Raw genomic sequence first — 19,524 nt, 5'->3', positions numbered from 1 at the left:
CTTGAGATCATCCTCTTCTTTCAAGAGATATAATCCACCTTTCTCCTTTAATTAAGTCGGCCTAGACATGGTGTTCGACTTTGGGTAATAGTTCCATGATTGTGTTTTTTCAGCAAGACTATCGAGGTAATCCCATACCTCGTCAACATCTTTATTAATGAACTCTCCATTACATATTGTCTCGACCATTTGGCGCATGGAAGATGTCAGTCCATCATAGAAAAAATTATAATGCGCCACGTTTCAAATCTATGTTGTGGGCATGAACTGACCAAATCTTTGAACCTTTCCCAACATTGGAAGAATGTTTCATCTTCCTTTTAGGCAAAGTTCATGATTGCTTTTCTGAGGGTAATCGTTTTATGATGTGGGAAGAATTTTTTTATAAATTCCCTCTGCATGTCGTTCCATGTGCCAATGGATCTAGGACGCAGTGAATGTAACCACGTCTTAGCTTTCTCTTTTAAGGAAAAAGGAAAGAGTTTCAGCCTGATTGTATCCTCAGATACATTAGGAAAACATAATGTAGCTATAATCTCATCGAACTCTTTCAAATGTAAATATGGACTCTCTGATTCAAGTCCATGGAATTTGGGAAGGAGTTGGATAATTCCTGGCTTGATGTTCATTTGTCCTGTGTTTTCAGGAAAAATCATGCATGAGGGCGTACTCACTCCCGCCGGTTGTAGATAATCTCGTAAAGTACGAGGCGGGGGTGCCTGATGCACCTCATTCTCATCTTGGGTATCCTCCACCCTGGGTGGAAGTAGAGGAGGTTGGTCTTCAGCCATAACTTCAATTAACTCAGGGGATTTCGAGCGGTGTCTAGTCCTGCGATGGATAGTCAACCCCTCAACCAATCCTCCTTTAGTCAAGAGACGTCGAGTGTCGTCACGGGCCCACTTGGGCATGAAACACTTGCAGCCCTCAATCAAATTTGAGACCTGATCCTAAGAAAGAAAATCTAAAAAAAAAGAGAGGGTTGGAAAGAAGTTACCAAAAAAGACCTGCAATAGAAAACAAACAAGTCAGTCTCGAAAGAGAAGGTCTAGAATGAAAATCCTTAAAAAGAAAGATAGAGGAAAGTTAGTTTCTAAACAAAAATTCTATAAGTAGAAAATTAGGAAACAAAATTAAATTCTAAAAGAGTTAAAATTAGAAAGATACTAAAAATAAAATAGAAAGTTAATTTCTAAAAAGGGAAATAACTAACCTAGTTTCTAAAAACAAAAGAGGAAAGTTGTAAAAATAAACTATTTCCTACAAATAGGAGGATACGAGAATTAGAAAATTTCTAAAATTTAAGCCCTAATTTTAAGAGTAGAAAAAGTAGAGAAATTAGGAAGGAATTACCAATTTAGAAACTCATGTCAGGGTCCTACAAAATCAAGAAAACGGGTTAGTTTCTAATTAAAAATAAAATAATAGTTCCTAAAAATAAAATAAAATAATAACCTTTAACCTAAAGTTAGTAAAATCCTAATCCTAACATAATTCTAAAACTAATTAATTTCAGAAAAACGTAACCGTCAGTCCCCGGCAACGGCGCCAAAAACTTGTTCACTCCCCAAGTATAGGGTTGTGATGTAGTAATAAACTCAGTGAGACCGAGGCCGAATCCCAAGGGACTGATACCTGTACGCTATCTGAAACTAAGTAGAACTAGAACTTAGACTAAGATGTAATCTAAATCAAATAGAATTTAAGGAATAATTGTGGAATAATTATCTAAAACTTTAAATAATTCAGGAAAGGAAAACTAGGGATTCAGAGGATCCACTTGTAGAGATCAGGGAGATCTTATGCCTGCATTAAGAATCATGGAAATTAAACTGAACATCCTCTGATATAATTTTAAAGAGATGAAAGGTATATGAATTAGAATAGATTCCATCACCAAACCATGCCCAGGAGACAAAGTTAACAAAAGAATTAAACTAATTACCAACCAATTAGATGATTATGAAGATTAGGAAGGGTACCGACATCCAACCATGCCCAGGAGACGATGGTGAACAACAGGGCTTCCTGACGTCATAATCAAAATATGGAAAAAGAAATACTCAAAGCCATTGCAAACCCATTGTAATTTCAGTCACAACAGGCCATTAAAAACTAAAAGTATTCCCATAATAAAATTAACTCAGAAACCCCTTCAATCTAAACAAAAGGCATAAACAACATCTCTCCCATCAGACTACAAGCTTCACCTCTTAGCCCTAGCTAAGAGGTTTAGCCAAGAATGGACATTGTAATTTCAATCACAACAGGCCATTAAAAACTAAAAGTATTCCCATAATAAAATTAACTCAGAAACCCCTTCAATCTAAACAAAAGGCATAAACAACATCTCTCCTATCAGACTACAAGCTTCACCTCTTAGCCCTAGCTAAGAGGTTCAGCCAAGAATGGACATGATTAGGCTGAATCCAAAATAAACAAGAGAAGAAAAAGAAAAGAAAAAGAGAAAACCAAGCCTGCCACCGAGCTCACGTGTAGCCACCACAATTTGGATCCCCGTTCCTCCCTTGAATGCTTCCCCAGCCGAACCGTTGCTCATTTGCAGCTCTCCATCCGCCAGGCTAAGCCAAACTCTCCTCCTTCCAATGCTTTTTCTCTCCTTCAAACCTTTCCCTGTCTTCACGTTCCAGCTTCCCAGCCAAAAAAACTCTCGTTCCCTTTCTTTTCCTCTCTCTTTTGTAGCTGATGAAGGTAGGCTAGCAGTGCGTAAGGGCTGGAGTTGGTGGGAGCAGAAGAGCTCCTTACGCAGCATGAGAACCAACTTCCTTTCACAGTAAGGAATCGGCAGAAGAGGCGGGTCAGCTTACGCAGCCAGTGATCAGAAACTTCGTGCGGCCCGCTGTTCATTTTCTGATCAATTCTGCCAGCGTGGAAGTGGATGAATCTTCCCTCTCTATCATTTAGACGATTCAGATCATCGAAAAGATTGATGATCGTGGCCCACAACTCCCCCGAATCTCTAAATTTTCTGGACGCGCGTAAGGTTCACACAGACCTGCTGACATGATCGGTAGGCCCCATAGTGATGTTTTATGAGAAATCCACACCGTCCATTGAAATCCTCGTGAAAATCCAGTCAGGAACGAGTGGTTTTGGCAGGTTCTTGTGTGGCCCACTGGATATTGTATTCTGTCGTCCATCCTGAGTTTCGACGGTCAAAATCCGCTACACGCTGCTTCCTAGAAAAATTCCACCTAGGTCAAGGCTAGTGGACCTGTAGAATTCTGATAGACGGTCCGGATTGGACCTTCGACGCATGGTGGTGGCCCACAAGAGTCCAATCGAGACTCTGTTTCACGCCAGGAAAGAATTTAAATTGGAGAGGGAGAGCCCGGTCAAGAGCCGGTTTGACCGTCTCTGCGTTGCCGTGCATGGCTAGTGCACCCACGCTGTACATGTGCAATGATGTATATGAGAGATCAGCTCCGTCCAACCTGGTTGCCATATAATTTAAATGGTTGACACCAAAATTGAAGTATTTCAAGATATCAGGCAGGCCCTAGATTGATAATTTGTGGGCTGATCTGTCCGTTGGGACATTTTCACAAAGATCCAATGGCTGATTTTCGACGTATACGGTTAATTTATGGTCTTCAGGCCATGTATGAAGTTTCGAACCAAGCGGATGGTGGAAACCTTGTGATCTTGCAATCTAGCTGACTTTCAGGCCACTTGAGCTTCAGTTTCTCAATTTCCTTGAATCTCTGGCGTGTAAATCCTTGATCTTGGTCCCAGGAAGTCCCATCCACTGCCTAGGTGATGCGAGCGAGTTAAATTCATATTTTTAGTGTCCTTTCCAGTCCATGCTCGTAGATTCACCTTGCATCACAACATGATTAAAAATAAAGCATTAAACAGTATCATGCTCGTAAATCCAGCTAAAAAAATGGGGTCTAATATACAATATTTGACCCTCAACACCCATGTGTCACGGTAAGATTCTCACAACAAAAGCAAGCAAGGTGGATTCTTACCACAAAAGCAAACAAGCAATGTGGCCCTGCCAGACCTAATTAAGTTGACATTAGTCTGGCTAGCTAATAGTGTTTCAGCCCATGTATACATAGTAAGATTCTCAAGACAAAAGCAAGCAAGCATGGTGGATACTTACGGCAAAAGCAAACAAGCAATGTGGCCCTGCCTAGAGGTGTATACGAGTTGATCCGAGTCCAGGTTGGCACAGCTCGACTCGGCACAGCCATTTGCTGACCTCAGATCGGCTCAACTCGGTCCTCGAGCCTGACTGGTCAGCTCAGCTAAGTTTGGTTAGCAGCTCGGGCCAGTTCGAGCTAATTTCGAACTAAGATCGAGCCGAGTTCGCCTGTGCAACATTTTCATAAACACATGAACTACACTTTCAAAATCTTGCTGTACGTAAAACAGCAGCAATGGATTTACAGGTATTTCATCAAACACCATGTAAACAACATAAAAATCAAGAGAAAAAAAAAGGGTATTTGTTTCATATATGTACCTTCCTTGCCACCACCACACATCATTGAGTCATTTCAGCTCGAACTCAGTTTCAAACCGAGTCAAATCAACCTTTTTCGAGTTGAGTCGAGCGAGTTACTGAGCTAACTCTGCTCATGTACTGCCCTAGCCCTGCCTGTCCTAAGTAAGTTGATGTTAGTCTAACTAGCTAATAGTGTTTCAGCTCGTGTATCATAGTAAGATTCACACAAGGTGGCCAAAAAATCAGCTCGAACTCAGTTTCAAACCGAGTCAAATCAACCTTTTTCGAGTTGAGTCGAGCGAGTTACTGAGCTAACTCTGCTCATGTACTGCCCTAGCCCTGCCTGTCCTAAGTAAGTTGATGTTAGTCTAACTAGCTAATAGTGTTTCAGCTCGTGTATCATAGTAAGATTCACACAAGGTGGCCCTACCTGCCTAATTAACTTGACGTTAGTCTACCATCTAATAGTGTTTCGGCCCATGTTTTATTGTAAGATTCTCACAACAAAAGCAAGCATGCACGGTGGCCCTGCCCGACCTAATTAAGTTAAGGTTAGTCTGACTACTTAATAGTGTTTCGGCCCATGTGTTATCATATGATTCTCATGACAAATGCAAGCAAGCAAGGTGGCCCTACTTGACCTAATTAAGTTAACGTTAGTCTGACTAGCTAAGAGTGTTTTGGCCCATGTGTCATCATCAGATTTTCACAACAAATGCAAGCATGCAAGGTGGCCCTACCCAACTTAATTAAGTTGACTTGGTCTGACTAGCTAATAATGTTTCAGGCCATGTGCCATCATAAGATTTTCACACCGAAGCTTGGGTTTTTTTTCCCTATGCGGCTGTTATCATAGGCCCACCTTGATATATTTATTGTATATCCACACCATTTATCATTTTCCCAAGTCATTGTAGAGCATGAGCTCAAAAATTATTAGATCTAATTATCGAGTGGACTATATTATAGGCAACAATGGTGATTGAATGTTTAAAAACTTCCTTAGGCCCACCTAATGTTTCCGTAATGTTTATTTTCCATGTAACATGTTGATAAACTCACATAATTCTAGATGAAAGGAAAAACAAATATAATCTTGATCTAAAACTTTTATATTTATTATAATTTGTTAATGTTCAATCACCAAGTAAGTGTTGTTAAAAAGGATGTCTTAAATCTGAAAAGTTCTTTAAAAAGTTTGATTGGTCGAAGCAAGTTCTATTCGAAGCTCAACGACAATGTATCTGAAATTTCTGAGGTCCGTGACCAATCGAAGCCCAAGCTCGATTAGTCGAGGGTTACACAGATTATGCGCGGATTCTGCGTGGACTGTGTAAATTTGAGGCAGTTTTTAGGAAGATGTATAAGTGGGGTTTCCCCTAGGGCGTTTCTATGGTATTTTAAGGCTTTTCAAAGGTATAACAAGGGTTTCTAAAAGGGTTCTAAGGTTTGCAAAGGGTGTAGCAAGGGTGAGATTCAAGCTTGTTTGAATCGGGTCAGTCTTTTCTCTTTATAATTTCTGCTTTCATAATGGATTTCTGTCACTTTGTGTCATGGTTTCTTCCCAAAAGGGTTTTCCACGTTAAATCTTTGTGTTCTCTTATGTTTGCAGGTGGAACAACTACCTATGAGAAGAATCACACAGCATAATCTCAGGATATCGGCGAGGTACATGGTCGACTCCAATATCAAATATGCTCTCGTTACAGGCGAGAGGGATCCGTCTTCTATTCAGACGGCTCTAGGTGAGCCTGGTGCTGAGGAGTGGAAGGTGACTATAAATGATGTGATGGACTCGTTATACCAGATCAATGCATGGGAGCTGGTGGAGCTTCTAATGGGCCGAAAAGTGGTTAGATGTAGGTGGATCTTCAAGGGGATACAACATAAATACAGAGCGATGTTGGTATCGAAGGGTCATGCTCAGAGAGAATGGATCAATTTCTTAAAGATATTCGCACCGACGGTATAATAAGTATCTATTAGATTCGTATTTGCGCTGGCTGCCCAATGCGATCTTAAGTTGGAAAGAATGCATAGGGAGTCTGCACTTCTGCAAGGAAAATTGGAATAACAGATTTATATAAAACAACCAAAGGGCTTCGAGGTTTAAAGAGGCTAAGAAAAAAGTTTGCAGGAGGTCGTTGCATGACCTGTTGCCTAGGCAATGGTTTGATTCCTTCATGGTGAGTCAGGAATTGTATATTGATGACAAGTAGATCGCCAATCATGACATGTCTGAAATCAATGTATTGAAGACTCGGTTAAGTGAGACATTTGAGACGAAGGATCGAGGGGGGGGGGGGGGGGACTGCAAAGAAGGTTCTCGGTAGTGATATTCATAGAGATTAGAATAGGAGTAGGCTTTGGTAATTACAGGTAAATACCTTAAGTAGGTATGTGATGGATCAAGCAAAGCCGGTTAGTGTTCCCTACACGGTTTACTTCAGGCTTTCCTCAGGAAATGTCCCAAAATAGATGAGGAAAAGAAAAATATATCTCATGAGCCTTATTCGAATGCGGTTAGCAATGCATGCCATGGTCTGTATTAGACCGGTTATTTCACAGGCAATTGGTGTTGTGAACAAATACCCCGACAAACAATATTGGGTGGCGGTGAGATGGTATAGAAGACTATGCCTTATTTTTAAGAAGACAGGAGCAAAGGTGGTTGAGCATGTGGATTCATATCCGGCAGACATGCTTACCAAGATCGTTCCTTCAGAGAAATTCAAGTTATGTGCAACTTCTTTGGGCTTAGTGATGGCCTAAAAGAAGGACAGAGTGTGCACAAGATATATTAATGAAGCTATGGTGAAAGGCAGAGATTAGAGAAGAGGTCAAAAAGCAATACATTTGAAGATTGAAGACATGGTGGAGATTGTTGTTAAAAAGACGTCTTAAATCTTGAAAATTCTGAAAAAGTTCGACCAGTCGAAGAAAGTTCGACTCGAAATCTAACAAGGAATTCCTGAGGTCTTCGACCAGTCGAAGGACATGTTCAGCTAGTAGAGGGTTACGCAGATTTTGCGCGGATTCTACGCGACTGCGTAAATTTAAAGCGTTTTCATAGAGGTGCATAAGTGGAGTTTCTTAAACTATAAATAGGAATCTCTGAGGCCATTCTAAGTGATTCTAAGGCTTTCCAAAGGCATAGTAAGAGTTTCTAAAATGGTTCTAAGGTTTGCAAAGGGTGTAGAAAGGATGAAATTCGAGGTTGTTCGAATTGGGTAAGTCCTCTCTCTTTTGTATATGTGCTTTCACAGTGAATTTTTATCGCTTTGTGCCATGATTTTTTCCCTAAAGGGTTTTCCACGTTAAATATGTGTGTTCTCTTGTGCTTGCTTAGTGCTATTGGATTGTTATCTTAGATCCATCTATGTGTGATTTCGCAACACAAATCCCAACAAATGAGGAGTCCTTCGACCAGTCGAAGCCCAGGCTCAACTAATCGAGGGTTATGCAAATTGTGCGTGAATTGCATAAATTTGATGTGATTTTTAGGAAGGTGCGTAAGTGAGGTTTCCTAAACTATAAATAGGAGTCTCTAAGGCCTTTTTATAATATTCTAAGGCTTTCCAAAGGTATAACAAGGGTTTCTAAAAGAGTTCTAGGGTTTGCGAAGGGTGTAACAAGGGTGAGATTCAAGCTTGTTTGAATCGGGTAAGTCTTTTCTCTTTGTAATTTCTGCTTTCATAGTGGATTTCTGTCGCTTTGTGCCGTGATTTTTTCCCGAAAGGATTTTCCACGTTAAAATTTTGTGTTCTCTTGTGTTTGCTTGGTGCTCTTGGATTGCTATCCTATATCCAAATCTGTGTGATTCCGCAGCACAAATCCTAACAGTAAGCTCTACCTAATTAGTTTTAGATCTACCTCTGTTTTGTTTTGTTTTTTTTTTTTTTTTTGTCTCATGCTCTAAAATAATCTTACAAAATAGATGGACAACGTGGATAAAGATACAAACGTCAAGGTCGGCCTTACGGTAAGGGGCGCACTGTCTTGGGTGAGGCTGAATCGCACCTAATCAGCTCCCCTCTTGTGGAAATTGCTGAGCTGATTTTGCTTTTTGTTCTTGGGAGTGAATTAGGTGCATAGCCTACTGTGGAGCCCACTTTGACGTACATATTCTATATCCACAACATTTATCTGTTTTTTCAGATCATTTTAGTGTGATGCCAAAAATGAAGATCCAATTCTTAGGTGGACCATGCTATAGGATACAGTGGTGATTGACCATTAATGAGCCAAAAAAAAAGTTTTGGATCATGCTTTTTTTTTCCCCCTTCATTCAGTTTTGTGTGACCTGATCAACCAGTCAGATAGAAAATAAACATTACAGTGGACCCTAAGAAGTTTTTAATGATAGGGCATTCAATCACCGCTGTTTCTCATGGCATGGTCCACCTGAGATTTGGATCTTATTCATTTTTGGCATCGTGCCATAAAATGATCTAGAAAAACAGATGGACAGCGTGGATATAGAATACATACATTAAGGTGGGCCTCACGGAAGGGCTGCACCGTCCTGAGTGAGGCCAGGCCGCACCTAATCTCCTCCCTTCGTTTTTATGCCACTTGCATGAAGCATAGCGCACCAACCACTAACGAACGCAGTCCTAGCTCCGGTGGTTCCCCAAACCACCGAGGTGGGTGGATACCTGACTGTGGGGCCCACCTTGATACATGTTTCCTAAACCCACGCCGTCCATCCATTTTGAAAGCTCATTTTAAGTCATGATCCTGGAAAGAAGCAGACTCAAATCTTAGGTAGACCACTGCACGTGAATCAGTGGTGATTGAATATACACCATTAAAATTTCCTTGAGGGCCACTGGAATGTTTAATTTCAAACCAACGTGTTGATAAGGTCACACGATATCAACTTGATCCAAAACTTTCGTGGCTCATAAAAAGCTTTTAATGGTCCACCTGAGATTTGAATTTACCCATTTGTTTAGCTGGTGACTTAATATAATGGTCCAAAATGGATGACCGCGTGGAAAAAAACACATGCATTTAACTATGCAACCTGGGTCTTTTCTTTTCTTTCTTTTAATTATTCTTTTAATTCTTTATACCGCGCGTGCTTTCACCGCTACCTTTTCTTTTGTCCTTTTTTATTTTTTTCCTTTGCTTTTCTGCTATGCGTCTTCCACAGCCGAAGAGCTCATGTTAATATATTTAACCGCATTCCCGTATAACTGCTTATCTTATAGCCTATTTTCAAATAAACACATGCTTCAAAATATTTAAATCAAAATGCCTCAATGTACAAGTAAAGAGAAAAAATAGCCTCTTACTAATGCTGAAAGATGGATTTGTGCGGTTGTTCGTCGAGGTGGTGGATTTGCCATATCACCTTTTCTTTTTCACTGTTATACCCAGTTACAAGGGAATAGATGTGCGCGCAAATGATTTCATATGGCGGACCTTTATGTATGTGTGTGATCGACACCATCCATTCATTTTGCAATGTCATAATTTTCAGCTATAAATCCAACAATGACCTAGATCTGAAGCACAGGTGGACCCCACTACAGGAATTCTGGTGATGGAACGCCTACCATTAAAAATAGGTCGGGTTATAGAAGTCCCGATCAAGCTGATTTTGTATCTTCCTTTCATCCATGTCTGTGTGGCATTATCAGCAAGTTGGATAGCCTTGATAAACATTAGAATAAGCCCAAGTTGATATTAGGGGCGTGGATTAGATACTGCCCCCACCGATACAGGGTTAGAGACAGAGGGTCCTATCAGGTGATATGTGGGGCCTGCGTTGATGTATATGTTTTATCCACATTGCCCATCTATTTTGATAGATCATTTTTTTATCATGAGCTCAAAAAAAGCACATATTGAAAGCTCAAATGGACTACACCAAAGGAATTAGTGGGATTCAATTCTCACAGTTGAAAACCTCTTAAATCCCACGATGATATTTATTTGTCATCCAACTTGTTCATAAGGTCACGTGGACCTATATGTATGAAGGGAAAACATTAGTATCAGCTTGATCCAAAACTTTTGTCCATTTCAAGAAGTTTGCAACCGTGAGCTTTCAACCGTCGTTACATCCTTTGGTGTGGTCCACTTAATCCTTAAATCTGAATCCATTTTTGGATCATGGCTTAAAATGATACGGTAAAATGATTGGATGATATAAATAAAATATATACATTAGGTTGAGCTCCATGGAGGCCCGAGAGGACTGTCCGTAACTAACTAGATCCCCGTAGGTATGGTACCCAATCCGCGCCCAGATATTGAAGCCAACGCCAATTGCTTCTTACCCCGTCTCTAGCCCAATTCTGTGGGCGGGCCCACAGATGTATTGGTTTATCCACGCCTCCATCCCTCCTCTGGGATCATTTTAAGCTTATTAAGGTATAAGCACAGCAATGAGGCAGATCCAACGTACAAGTGGACGACACCATAGACGCCTCTTGCATTTAATGCTTTGTGCATTCAATGCAATCCAAGCTTATTATTTGGTGTGGTCCACTTGAGCGTTTGATCTACCTCATTTTTTAGTACATTGCTTAAAATGATCGTAGAGGAGAGACGGACGGCATGGATAAACTGAGACATCACAGTGGGCCCACCCACAGAACTGCTAGTTCGTGGCTAGACACAGGCCGGAACAGATACAAATTTCAGGTGGATCACATGTTGGCATCACATGAAATTGTGGTTATTTGCTATTAAAATCCTTTTGTGAGCCACGAATGCTCTGGATCAAGATGATATTTAGCTTTCCGTCTGTGTAACATTATCAATAGGTTGGATGGTTGAAAGTAATTACGGTGGCCCTTAAGAAGTTTTTAACGGTGGGCGGTCAGCAACCACTATTTCCTGTAGTGCATGTGGTCCACCTAAAATTTGTATCTTCTTCATTCATTTTTGGGATTACGCCATGAACTAAACTGAAAAAACATATGGATGGCATGGATATACATTGCATACATCGAGGTGGGTATTCCGGCACTCATATTGTCTTCCCTTGTCCCAGTATCCATGGCCTTATCAACAGGTTTGATGGTGATGGGTCGGCTGTAGTTAGCTTCAAGGCTGTTTTTACCGGAGGAGAGGGCTCTGGCATGTTTTGACCGAATGAGAGGGAATGAGGAAGTAGAATAGTTTTGTCGTTTTGAAAAATAAGGTGTATGGACCTTATATAACCCTAACGGCAGGCGGCAGGATATCTAACAATGCAAATGTCAGGTGTTTTGTTTTAAATATTTTGAAAGCATGTGTTTGCTGTAACAGTGTAAAACGTAAGCAGTTATATGCATTTATCCCATATATTTATTATATATTCCTGCCGTCCATTCGTCTGCTTGCTCATTTTAAGACTATGAGCCCAAAAATGAAGCAGTTCTAACTCTCAATTGGACTGGGCAAAGGAAACGGTGGGGTTGCATATCCATGCACCAAAAATCATCGTAGATACAAAAATCGTAGCCCTTGATCCGATAGAATTAATGCCACACTCCGCACCAAGAAATTCATGCTCTCACATCTTCAACCATTGAATACATAACAACCTGATTTTCGTAATCCATTTGAGACCCTACCTAAAATAAATTAATATTTGATTTTTCTTTGTTAATAAAACTAAGTATTTAGCTTAGTTAGCAAAAGCTAGCACTCTTGGTAGAGGGATATGTTAGTGGATCAATTCCATATTTTTTTTGCCAAATCCATTAAAGGAGAGCTTTCACTAGTAAGTTTTCATCCTTCCTATTCATATTTTTCTGTAAATACCTACTTAAAAATCATAGATTCAATCAATGAACGTGGTGGGTTCACTCTACATCCATCATTTTGATCTAAGAGAGGAGTTTTGATCAATAGAAGATTGTTTGAAACTAGTTTTTGTAATAAGGATGATCAACTGTGATAAATTTAATTGTCTCAATCTAAGGAAATTCAAATTTATGGATCTTAAGGCCAAATTGTGTTTGGCCCATAATTCCTAAATTGATTTGACAAATAAATTTCCTACAGCAATCTGCGAAATTGTATAACATATAATAGCTTTTGTCGAAAAATGATTTTCAACTATTAATTGTTGATGCCAGATCTTCATATCTAAGCAATCCTTTGGTTTCTCCAAATTTGACTATGAGAGAAAACTATTGGATAAGTTGGACCAAATTCTATAATCAATGGAATCCATCAAAACTAAAGAAGAAGAAGAGAAACCGTAAAATTTTAAGAAAAACCAAACTGTGCAACTAAACCTATCTAACATCGGTAGATCAATTGAAGTTAATGTTCGATTGATCGAAATAGGTCAATTTTTATCCAGCGACAAAAATTTTAAATTCGTAACTTGGTTCAACTAATTGAACCCGAGGTTCGATCGATAGAGGGAATCCTCGAACGATCTTTTTTTAAAAAAAGGAAGGCCAAGCCCCTATTCCATTGAAGAAATGAACAGGAGATGTACAAAGTGGAATTTCAGGTGGGCCCCACATAAAAAGAAGTGGGCCTCACCTATCATATGGACTAAACATCTAAGGAGAGAATAATCAAAAGAAGAGCAGGGCAAAGAGCAGAAAACAGAGGAAAAGCCTCCCTGCTGGGAACAGAATTCTAGGAACGATCCTAGAGGACAATGAAATTAATCCACCAAGCAAACCGATTTCGATCGACCGACAAGCAGGGTTCGATTGATCAAAAGTAGCCAAAAGTATCCAAAGATTTAAAGAGTTAATTAAAATTTTCATCAATCGATCAGAAGATCGATTGAGGGCCCTCAAGCCAGCTCAATCAATCAACTGCATTGATCGACAATCCCTGTGTTTGTCGAAATCTAAATTTAAGAAAGTATGTTGGATCTTCTTGCTTGAGTAAGAGGTGAACCCCACTTATTGGAATAATATGATTGAATTGGAATATGCTAAATTATTTTAATAGGGATTTGAAGCGTAATTTATAAAGTGTCCGATTGATTGAAGGATTCAACCCTATCTCGAATAGGTGAGTGAATCCCAACATGCCTCATATATACATGATTAAGATAGATGATTTGATGACTGAGAGTGTTGTGATTGATCTAATTGTCATGTTATATTTCTTGTGTTATTCTTTCTTTATTATTCATATTTTAAAAGATTTTTGAAATTGATCATACAAACATGTCAATCATTGATAATATGAAAATTCATTATTCCTCTCAGAGATAGATGTATCTATTGACTACACATGGTGATGCATAGACATTAAGTATACATTACATACATCCATAGCGAGAGAGCATACACACATTGTGCTTCGAGTTCTCAGGGGATCTCCATGGATGGTTATGACTGACAGATTCGTTGCCAGAAGTCACGTCAGAGGAAGCCTACTTATGGAGTAGATGTATTTATTGCCCATGCCTACCTAGGTGGATGTCTATAAGGTACAAGCTATTCATACTTACCTAGGTCGATATCTGATGGTACAATTTCGAGTTGATGGATATTCAACCTAAGCAAGTAGATGATCATCCTACTTAACGTGCACCTCATGACATCCTTGCATCCACACTTATGTTGCATACACATAATATAGTTTGGTTGTACTATCTTATATTATGCTATGAACCATACTGGGTTCAATCACTAGCCTGACCAACTAACGTTGTGGATTAACAACTATATAGAGATGGACAATGCCGCATGACCTAGTCAGGTGCCAAAAAATGAAGCCAGGTTGGTGGATTGAACTCAAGACCAATGGTCGTATTTGGCAAAAGACAAATTTGCTGCATTAAATGACTAAATTTATTCTGAGATTTCTTTTTAGGAGTTTTAGTTTTCATTTATTCTAAATACCGTTGTTTGATTAAATTTAAAAATGTGTATAGTTATAACCTTGTTAGACTATGATTGCTTATTTTACGTGAATGAAGTTTCAAATGGGTCGACTTAGATTGTTTTTCTTTTTGAATTTATTTTAATTGATGGGAATGCTATAGATGAAGTATTAGTGAACAGAGTGGAATAGTTAAAGTGTGTAAATATTGATGTGATGACAACATAGAATACATACGGATAGATCATGTATACTTAGTATACGAGTCATGGATGTACCGTAACTCGAGTTTGAGGATGTATACTCTGAATCTAGGTACCAGACGTGACATTGGCAAGAATGAGCAGTTTATATTCCAAAATTTCAGATGTGCACGCATTGACGCACGAAAAATATTCCTTTCCCCCATCAATAGTGGGCATCGCGCTGTTGCGGAATAAGCGCATTTTATTTCCCCTAAATTTTATATGAATGCATGAAATTTCTTAAAAGCATCCAACCTTCCTTTCTTAAAAGCATAGTTTCTTTGGAGAGAAGAAAAAAAGGAGCTGTGTGTACGCCTTTAGAAACCTATGAATATAAATACATCCAACCTTGCTTGTAGAAGAAATCTCTAATCTGAGTTTTCTTGTGAGAGAAACGTGAGAAGAAAGATGAATGATCTTGCTGAGTCTGTTGTTTCGTTGATTGCTGAAAAACTAGAAGATAAGCTCCTTGTCGAAGGTCTTTTCTTTACTGGATTGCGTGGTGAAGTCCAATGGATCAAAGGAGACCTGTGTATCTTGCGGTGTATCTTGCGGTACCTCTTAAAAGATGCAGACACCGAAAAACGAAGAGAAGAACGAGTGAAGAACTGGGTGCAGGACGTGAGCAATATTGCATACGACATAGAAGATGTCATTGACACCTTTCTCTTGAGGATAGAACACGGGAGGCGACGAGGATTGATCGTCTCACTTGCTTCCGTCGTCAGTAGGTTGAAAGCTCGCTTTGAGGTCGCTTTAAAGCTCAGACTTATAAGGCTTAAAATCAAAGAGATCATAGATAGAACGTCAACTGATAGCTGGCGAGACGTATACTCGAGAGAAGTGACAAGCAGAAGCCTCCAAGAATCGAGGCAAACTTCTTCATACGTTCAAGGAACAGAGTTTGTTGGTTTTCATAAGGAATTCGAAGCATTGGTCGCGCAGTTGACCGATGAGGGAGAGACGAGACGTTGTGTTGTTTCTCTAGTCGGAGTTGGTGGTCTCGGTAAGACCACTCTTGCTATGAAAGTCTATAACAGCGATAGTGTCAAAAAATATTTCCATTTACAAGCAGCGATTTCTGTAACACAGGAGTTTGCTTTGAGAGATATTTTGCAGGTCATGATAAAACGTTGGTCGGTGCTCCCTGACACGCTGGTGGAGGAAATGAACGAAGCTGAGCTGACGTACTTTATTTCGGAGTATCTGAATGGCAAGAGATACTTGGTGGCATTGGATGATATATGCCAACGTGAAGCATGGGATGCTTTGAAGAATGCATTTCCCGATTCGAATAATGGAAGCAGGGTTATGCTCACCACACGCAAAAAAGACGTAGCTTTATATGCAGACGCAACTAGCCCGCCATGTGAATTACAGCCTCTAAATCCAGACGAGAGCTGGAGCTTGTTCTGTCAGAAAACCTTCCCTGAAAAAAATGGCATTTGTCCTTCACATTTGCAGAAATTGGGAAAAGAAATTGTGGCCGAGTGTCAAGGCCTACCTCTTGCAATCATTGCCATTGGAGGGCTCTTATCAAAGAAAGAAGAAAGCGATTGGGAGAATGTACGCAACAACATCAGCAGTCATTTTGGCAAGGGAACCTCCGAGATATTTTCTTTGAGCTATCGAGATCTGCCGTATTTTTTAAGACCGTGTTTTCTCTACCTGGTCAATTTTCCAAAGGACCACGAGTTCCCTGCCAAGGATTTAATTCAAATGTGGGCCGCAGAAGGGTTAATTCAACACAGGGCGGAAGAAACAGTGGAGGAGGTTGGAGAAGATTGTCTAATCGAGTTGATTCAGAGAAGTATGGTTCAAGTTGCAAAAGGAAGTTCAAGAGGGAGTATTAAAAGTGTTTACATCCAAAAAACTTTTCGGGATCTCTCCATATCAGAAGCGAAGGAATGTGGGTTTCTCGAAGTTCACTCTGAGAATGCGAATGCTCCTTCCACAGCCCGTCGACTTGCAATTCACCATAATGACTTAAGTGAGTACATTTCCTTAAGCCGTTCCATTCCATTCCTTCGTTCTGTGTTTATCTACTCCCAAGGACGTAAGCTGCTTCAAAGGGAACAAGAAAAGTTTCTCTACAGAGGCTTTAAGTTGCTTAGGGTGCTTTGTTTAAATGGTGTATACATAAAAAAGTTACCTAACGCAATAGGTGAACTATTCCACATGAGGTACCTTGCGTGTAAAGGCACTTCATTGGAAACACTCCCATCGTCCATAGGCAATCTTCCCCATTTACAAACTCTATTTGTGTCGTCTTTTCACGACATGAAAGTACCTGGCACAATCCTGGAGATGCAAGAATTAAGACATCTTCAAGTGGAGGACGCGGTTAAGTCGACTTATTTGGGATTGGGGGAAAACTGGAGGGAAATAGAAGGGCATCCAGGGCTTGACAGCGAAAGTACTCTCCAAACTCTAACATGTGTGGAGGCTGGCAAATGGATGAGATGCTTGGGAAAGCTCATCAATCTTAGAAAATTGGGAATACGTTTACACCACGACCGATCATATGATCAGGTATTGTATGAATCCATCCCCAATATGCAGTGCCTCGAGTCTCTGTCGGTAGTGACGAGGTGCCCATTCCCATTATCGGTACCCCCTTTTTCACAAATTCCCAATTTAAGTAAGTTGCGTTTGGAAGGAAAGTTGGAGAAGTTACCCGAGTCTACTGAATTCCCAAAAAAACTCACCAAGCTTACCTTGGCATTCTCCTATTTAAAGGAAGACCCACTGCCGACATTGCAGAAGCTGGAAAACCTTCGTGTTCTCAAATTGCTTGGGGCTTCATATACGGGAAAGAAAATGGCTTGTGTTGCAGATGGGTTTCGTCGACTGGAATCCTTACATCTTGAAGCATTAGATCAATTGGAGGAGTGGAGCGCAGAGGAAGGAGCTATGCCAAGACTTTTACATTTACGGATCGATAACTGCCGGCATTTGAATATGCTTCCGGAAGGTCTGCAACACGTGACTACGCTCAACAATGTGGAGTTGTGGAACATGAACGATGAATTCAAAGCAAGGCTCCAAGGCGAGGGAGTAGATTGGCATAAGATTCGGTACGTACGCTCCATCGACATTCGCTAGTAGGGCGACATTCTCAGCACTGGCACTTTCTGTCGTCGTGAGAGCTAGATTGGTGAGACTTCTTTCGCCTCTTTATTTTTATTTACCTATTAATCTATACCTGAAGTTAGTATAATCATATGAATTCATTTTTCTTTTTTCCTTTTTTGGTAACCTATAAAAAGTAGCCTCATGAATGTTAAATTCTAGTTATATTCTGTTTGTAATTCATACTTTTTGAATGCTTTATATTCTTGCTCTAGTTATATTATGTTAGTAATTCATACTTTTTGAATGCTTTATATTCTTGCTATGAAAATATACTGCTAGCTTCTCTATTTCTTTTATATTTTGTATCCATGCATCATAAGGAAGAAAAGGAATTTTATAATTTTATTCAGTGTTTAATTGTTTTTTTTTAAATAAAAATTTGCATCTTAATTGTTTGAAGAAATGCTTCCACCAAGAATATTTTTGGATGAAACCATGCTAGCGGTCTTCAGCTTGGACGTGAACACATCATTGTATCGTTGTAAGAAACTATTTCGTCCATCTAGTTTACCTGACCCTTCTTTGTTGGACCATCATATAAATTCCCATTGATTGTATGATCATTGGCATCTTTCTTGTTAAATGTGGACAGTGGGCCATTTGTTGTTTGAAGGCCATTGATTGAATTTGGATTTGTTTGCATTCAATCCATGATTTGAAGCCTATATTGAATGGTTATTGTATTTCACATCCTAAGCTTGAGATTTGTATGCGTTAGTAATATAGCTGTGCAGCTTAAGTTTTCTATTTGTTACAACCCGAGCAAATCTAATTGGCTGTTTCTTGCCATCCAATCTGCCGCACTCTTTTTCCCAGGCAATTGATGTATTATTTTCTTAATTGTCTTTTCTAGGACATTGATTGACGGATTAGGAGCTTTGATCTGTAAGATTTTCGAGCATTTTCATTTATGGTAGAGCTTATCAAAACAAAATTTGGATATCAAAACTACTGACGCTACCTGTACAACATATCAAGACACTATGACTGAATGCACTACGAACTTATACTTTCTGTTTTATCCATGATTAGTTTTATAGATTTAAGCAACCAAATTCTAACATATAATTTTCAGGTTTTAATCACAATTTCAGTTCCAAATATTTTTTCTCATAGCAGAGATTATGGTGACCCACATGTACAAAGCGAGTAGACAGTGTGAAGAATGGAGAAATGATTACTTGACGGTGATGGGGATGCAGTACCAGTGCATGCTAGCAGTAGCTACATCGAGTTTGAGATTTTCTTTGGAGTTCAAAGCAGTCCAGCTATGCCAAGATGTTTGGATGATATTTTCTAATTATAGCTTGAGAGTGTATGTTTTTACACATATAGACAAGTCTTTCAATATGGAACCATGTGTTAATGTTTGCTATATGTTTTGTACTCCAATTCGCACAAACAGTTCCTTTAATTTCTTATTTATTTAACTGTTGCATTGTCTGCCTGTAATAAATTAGTTCAGATTTAAAATAAGAAGTAATTTCTTCAGTGTAAGCCTAGGAGGGCTTCCATGACTTTTCATTTTTGAGGTATCATATACTCAGCATAATTGAGAGTTTCCATGGTGAGCTTGGATTCTCATTTTGCAGAATTGAGCCCCCGGTTCAAGGATACAAATGTGAAAGTGCAGGTTATATGGGGCTTTCTCTCTTATTTGGGAAGGGGCTGCTCTGGCCTATTTTGTTTCTGTGAAGCTGACATGTGGAGCTGGCTAGCTAATTTCGCTAGATTTTTGCTGATTGCCAGTGCTGTGCTGTATGTTTGAGCTTGTTGGATGGGTCAGCCATCTGTTTTTGTCAATCCAGCCTTGGTATCAGTTTTGGTTATGCTGGTCAGTTTGCTATTGGATGTGCTAGTTGG

At 39.6% G+C, this 19,524-nt stretch overlaps 1 protein-coding gene and 1 non-coding gene across 2 annotated transcripts; both read left to right on the top strand.

Moving 5' to 3' along the window:
* The first annotated feature begins 246 nt into the window (after positions 1 to 246).
* On the top strand, positions 247 to 353 carry LOC131217809 (small nucleolar RNA R71). Its single transcript, XR_009157399.1, has one exon. It is a non-coding gene; the product is annotated as a small nucleolar RNA R71 (small nucleolar RNA).
* A 14,581-nt stretch (positions 354 to 14,934) lies between these two features.
* LOC131257625 (probable disease resistance protein At1g58602) lies at positions 14,935 to 19,185 on the top strand. The gene is made up of 2 exons (XM_058258405.1): positions 14,935 to 17,683; positions 18,515 to 19,185. The coding sequence occupies exon 1, from the start codon at positions 14,935 to 14,937 to the stop codon at positions 17,629 to 17,631; it is 2,697 nt and encodes an 898-aa protein (XP_058114388.1). The 3' UTR covers positions 17,632 to 17,683; positions 18,515 to 19,185.
* The last annotated feature ends 339 nt before the right edge of the window (positions 19,186 to 19,524 follow it).

This window comes from Magnolia sinica, chromosome 10 (assembly GCF_029962835.1).
Source record: "Magnolia sinica isolate HGM2019 chromosome 10, MsV1, whole genome shotgun sequence".
NCBI classification, from domain to species: Eukaryota; Viridiplantae; Streptophyta; class Magnoliopsida; order Magnoliales; family Magnoliaceae; genus Magnolia; species Magnolia sinica.
The sequence above is the reverse complement of the archived record's forward strand: the minus strand, read 5'-3'. Positions and strand labels throughout refer to the sequence as shown.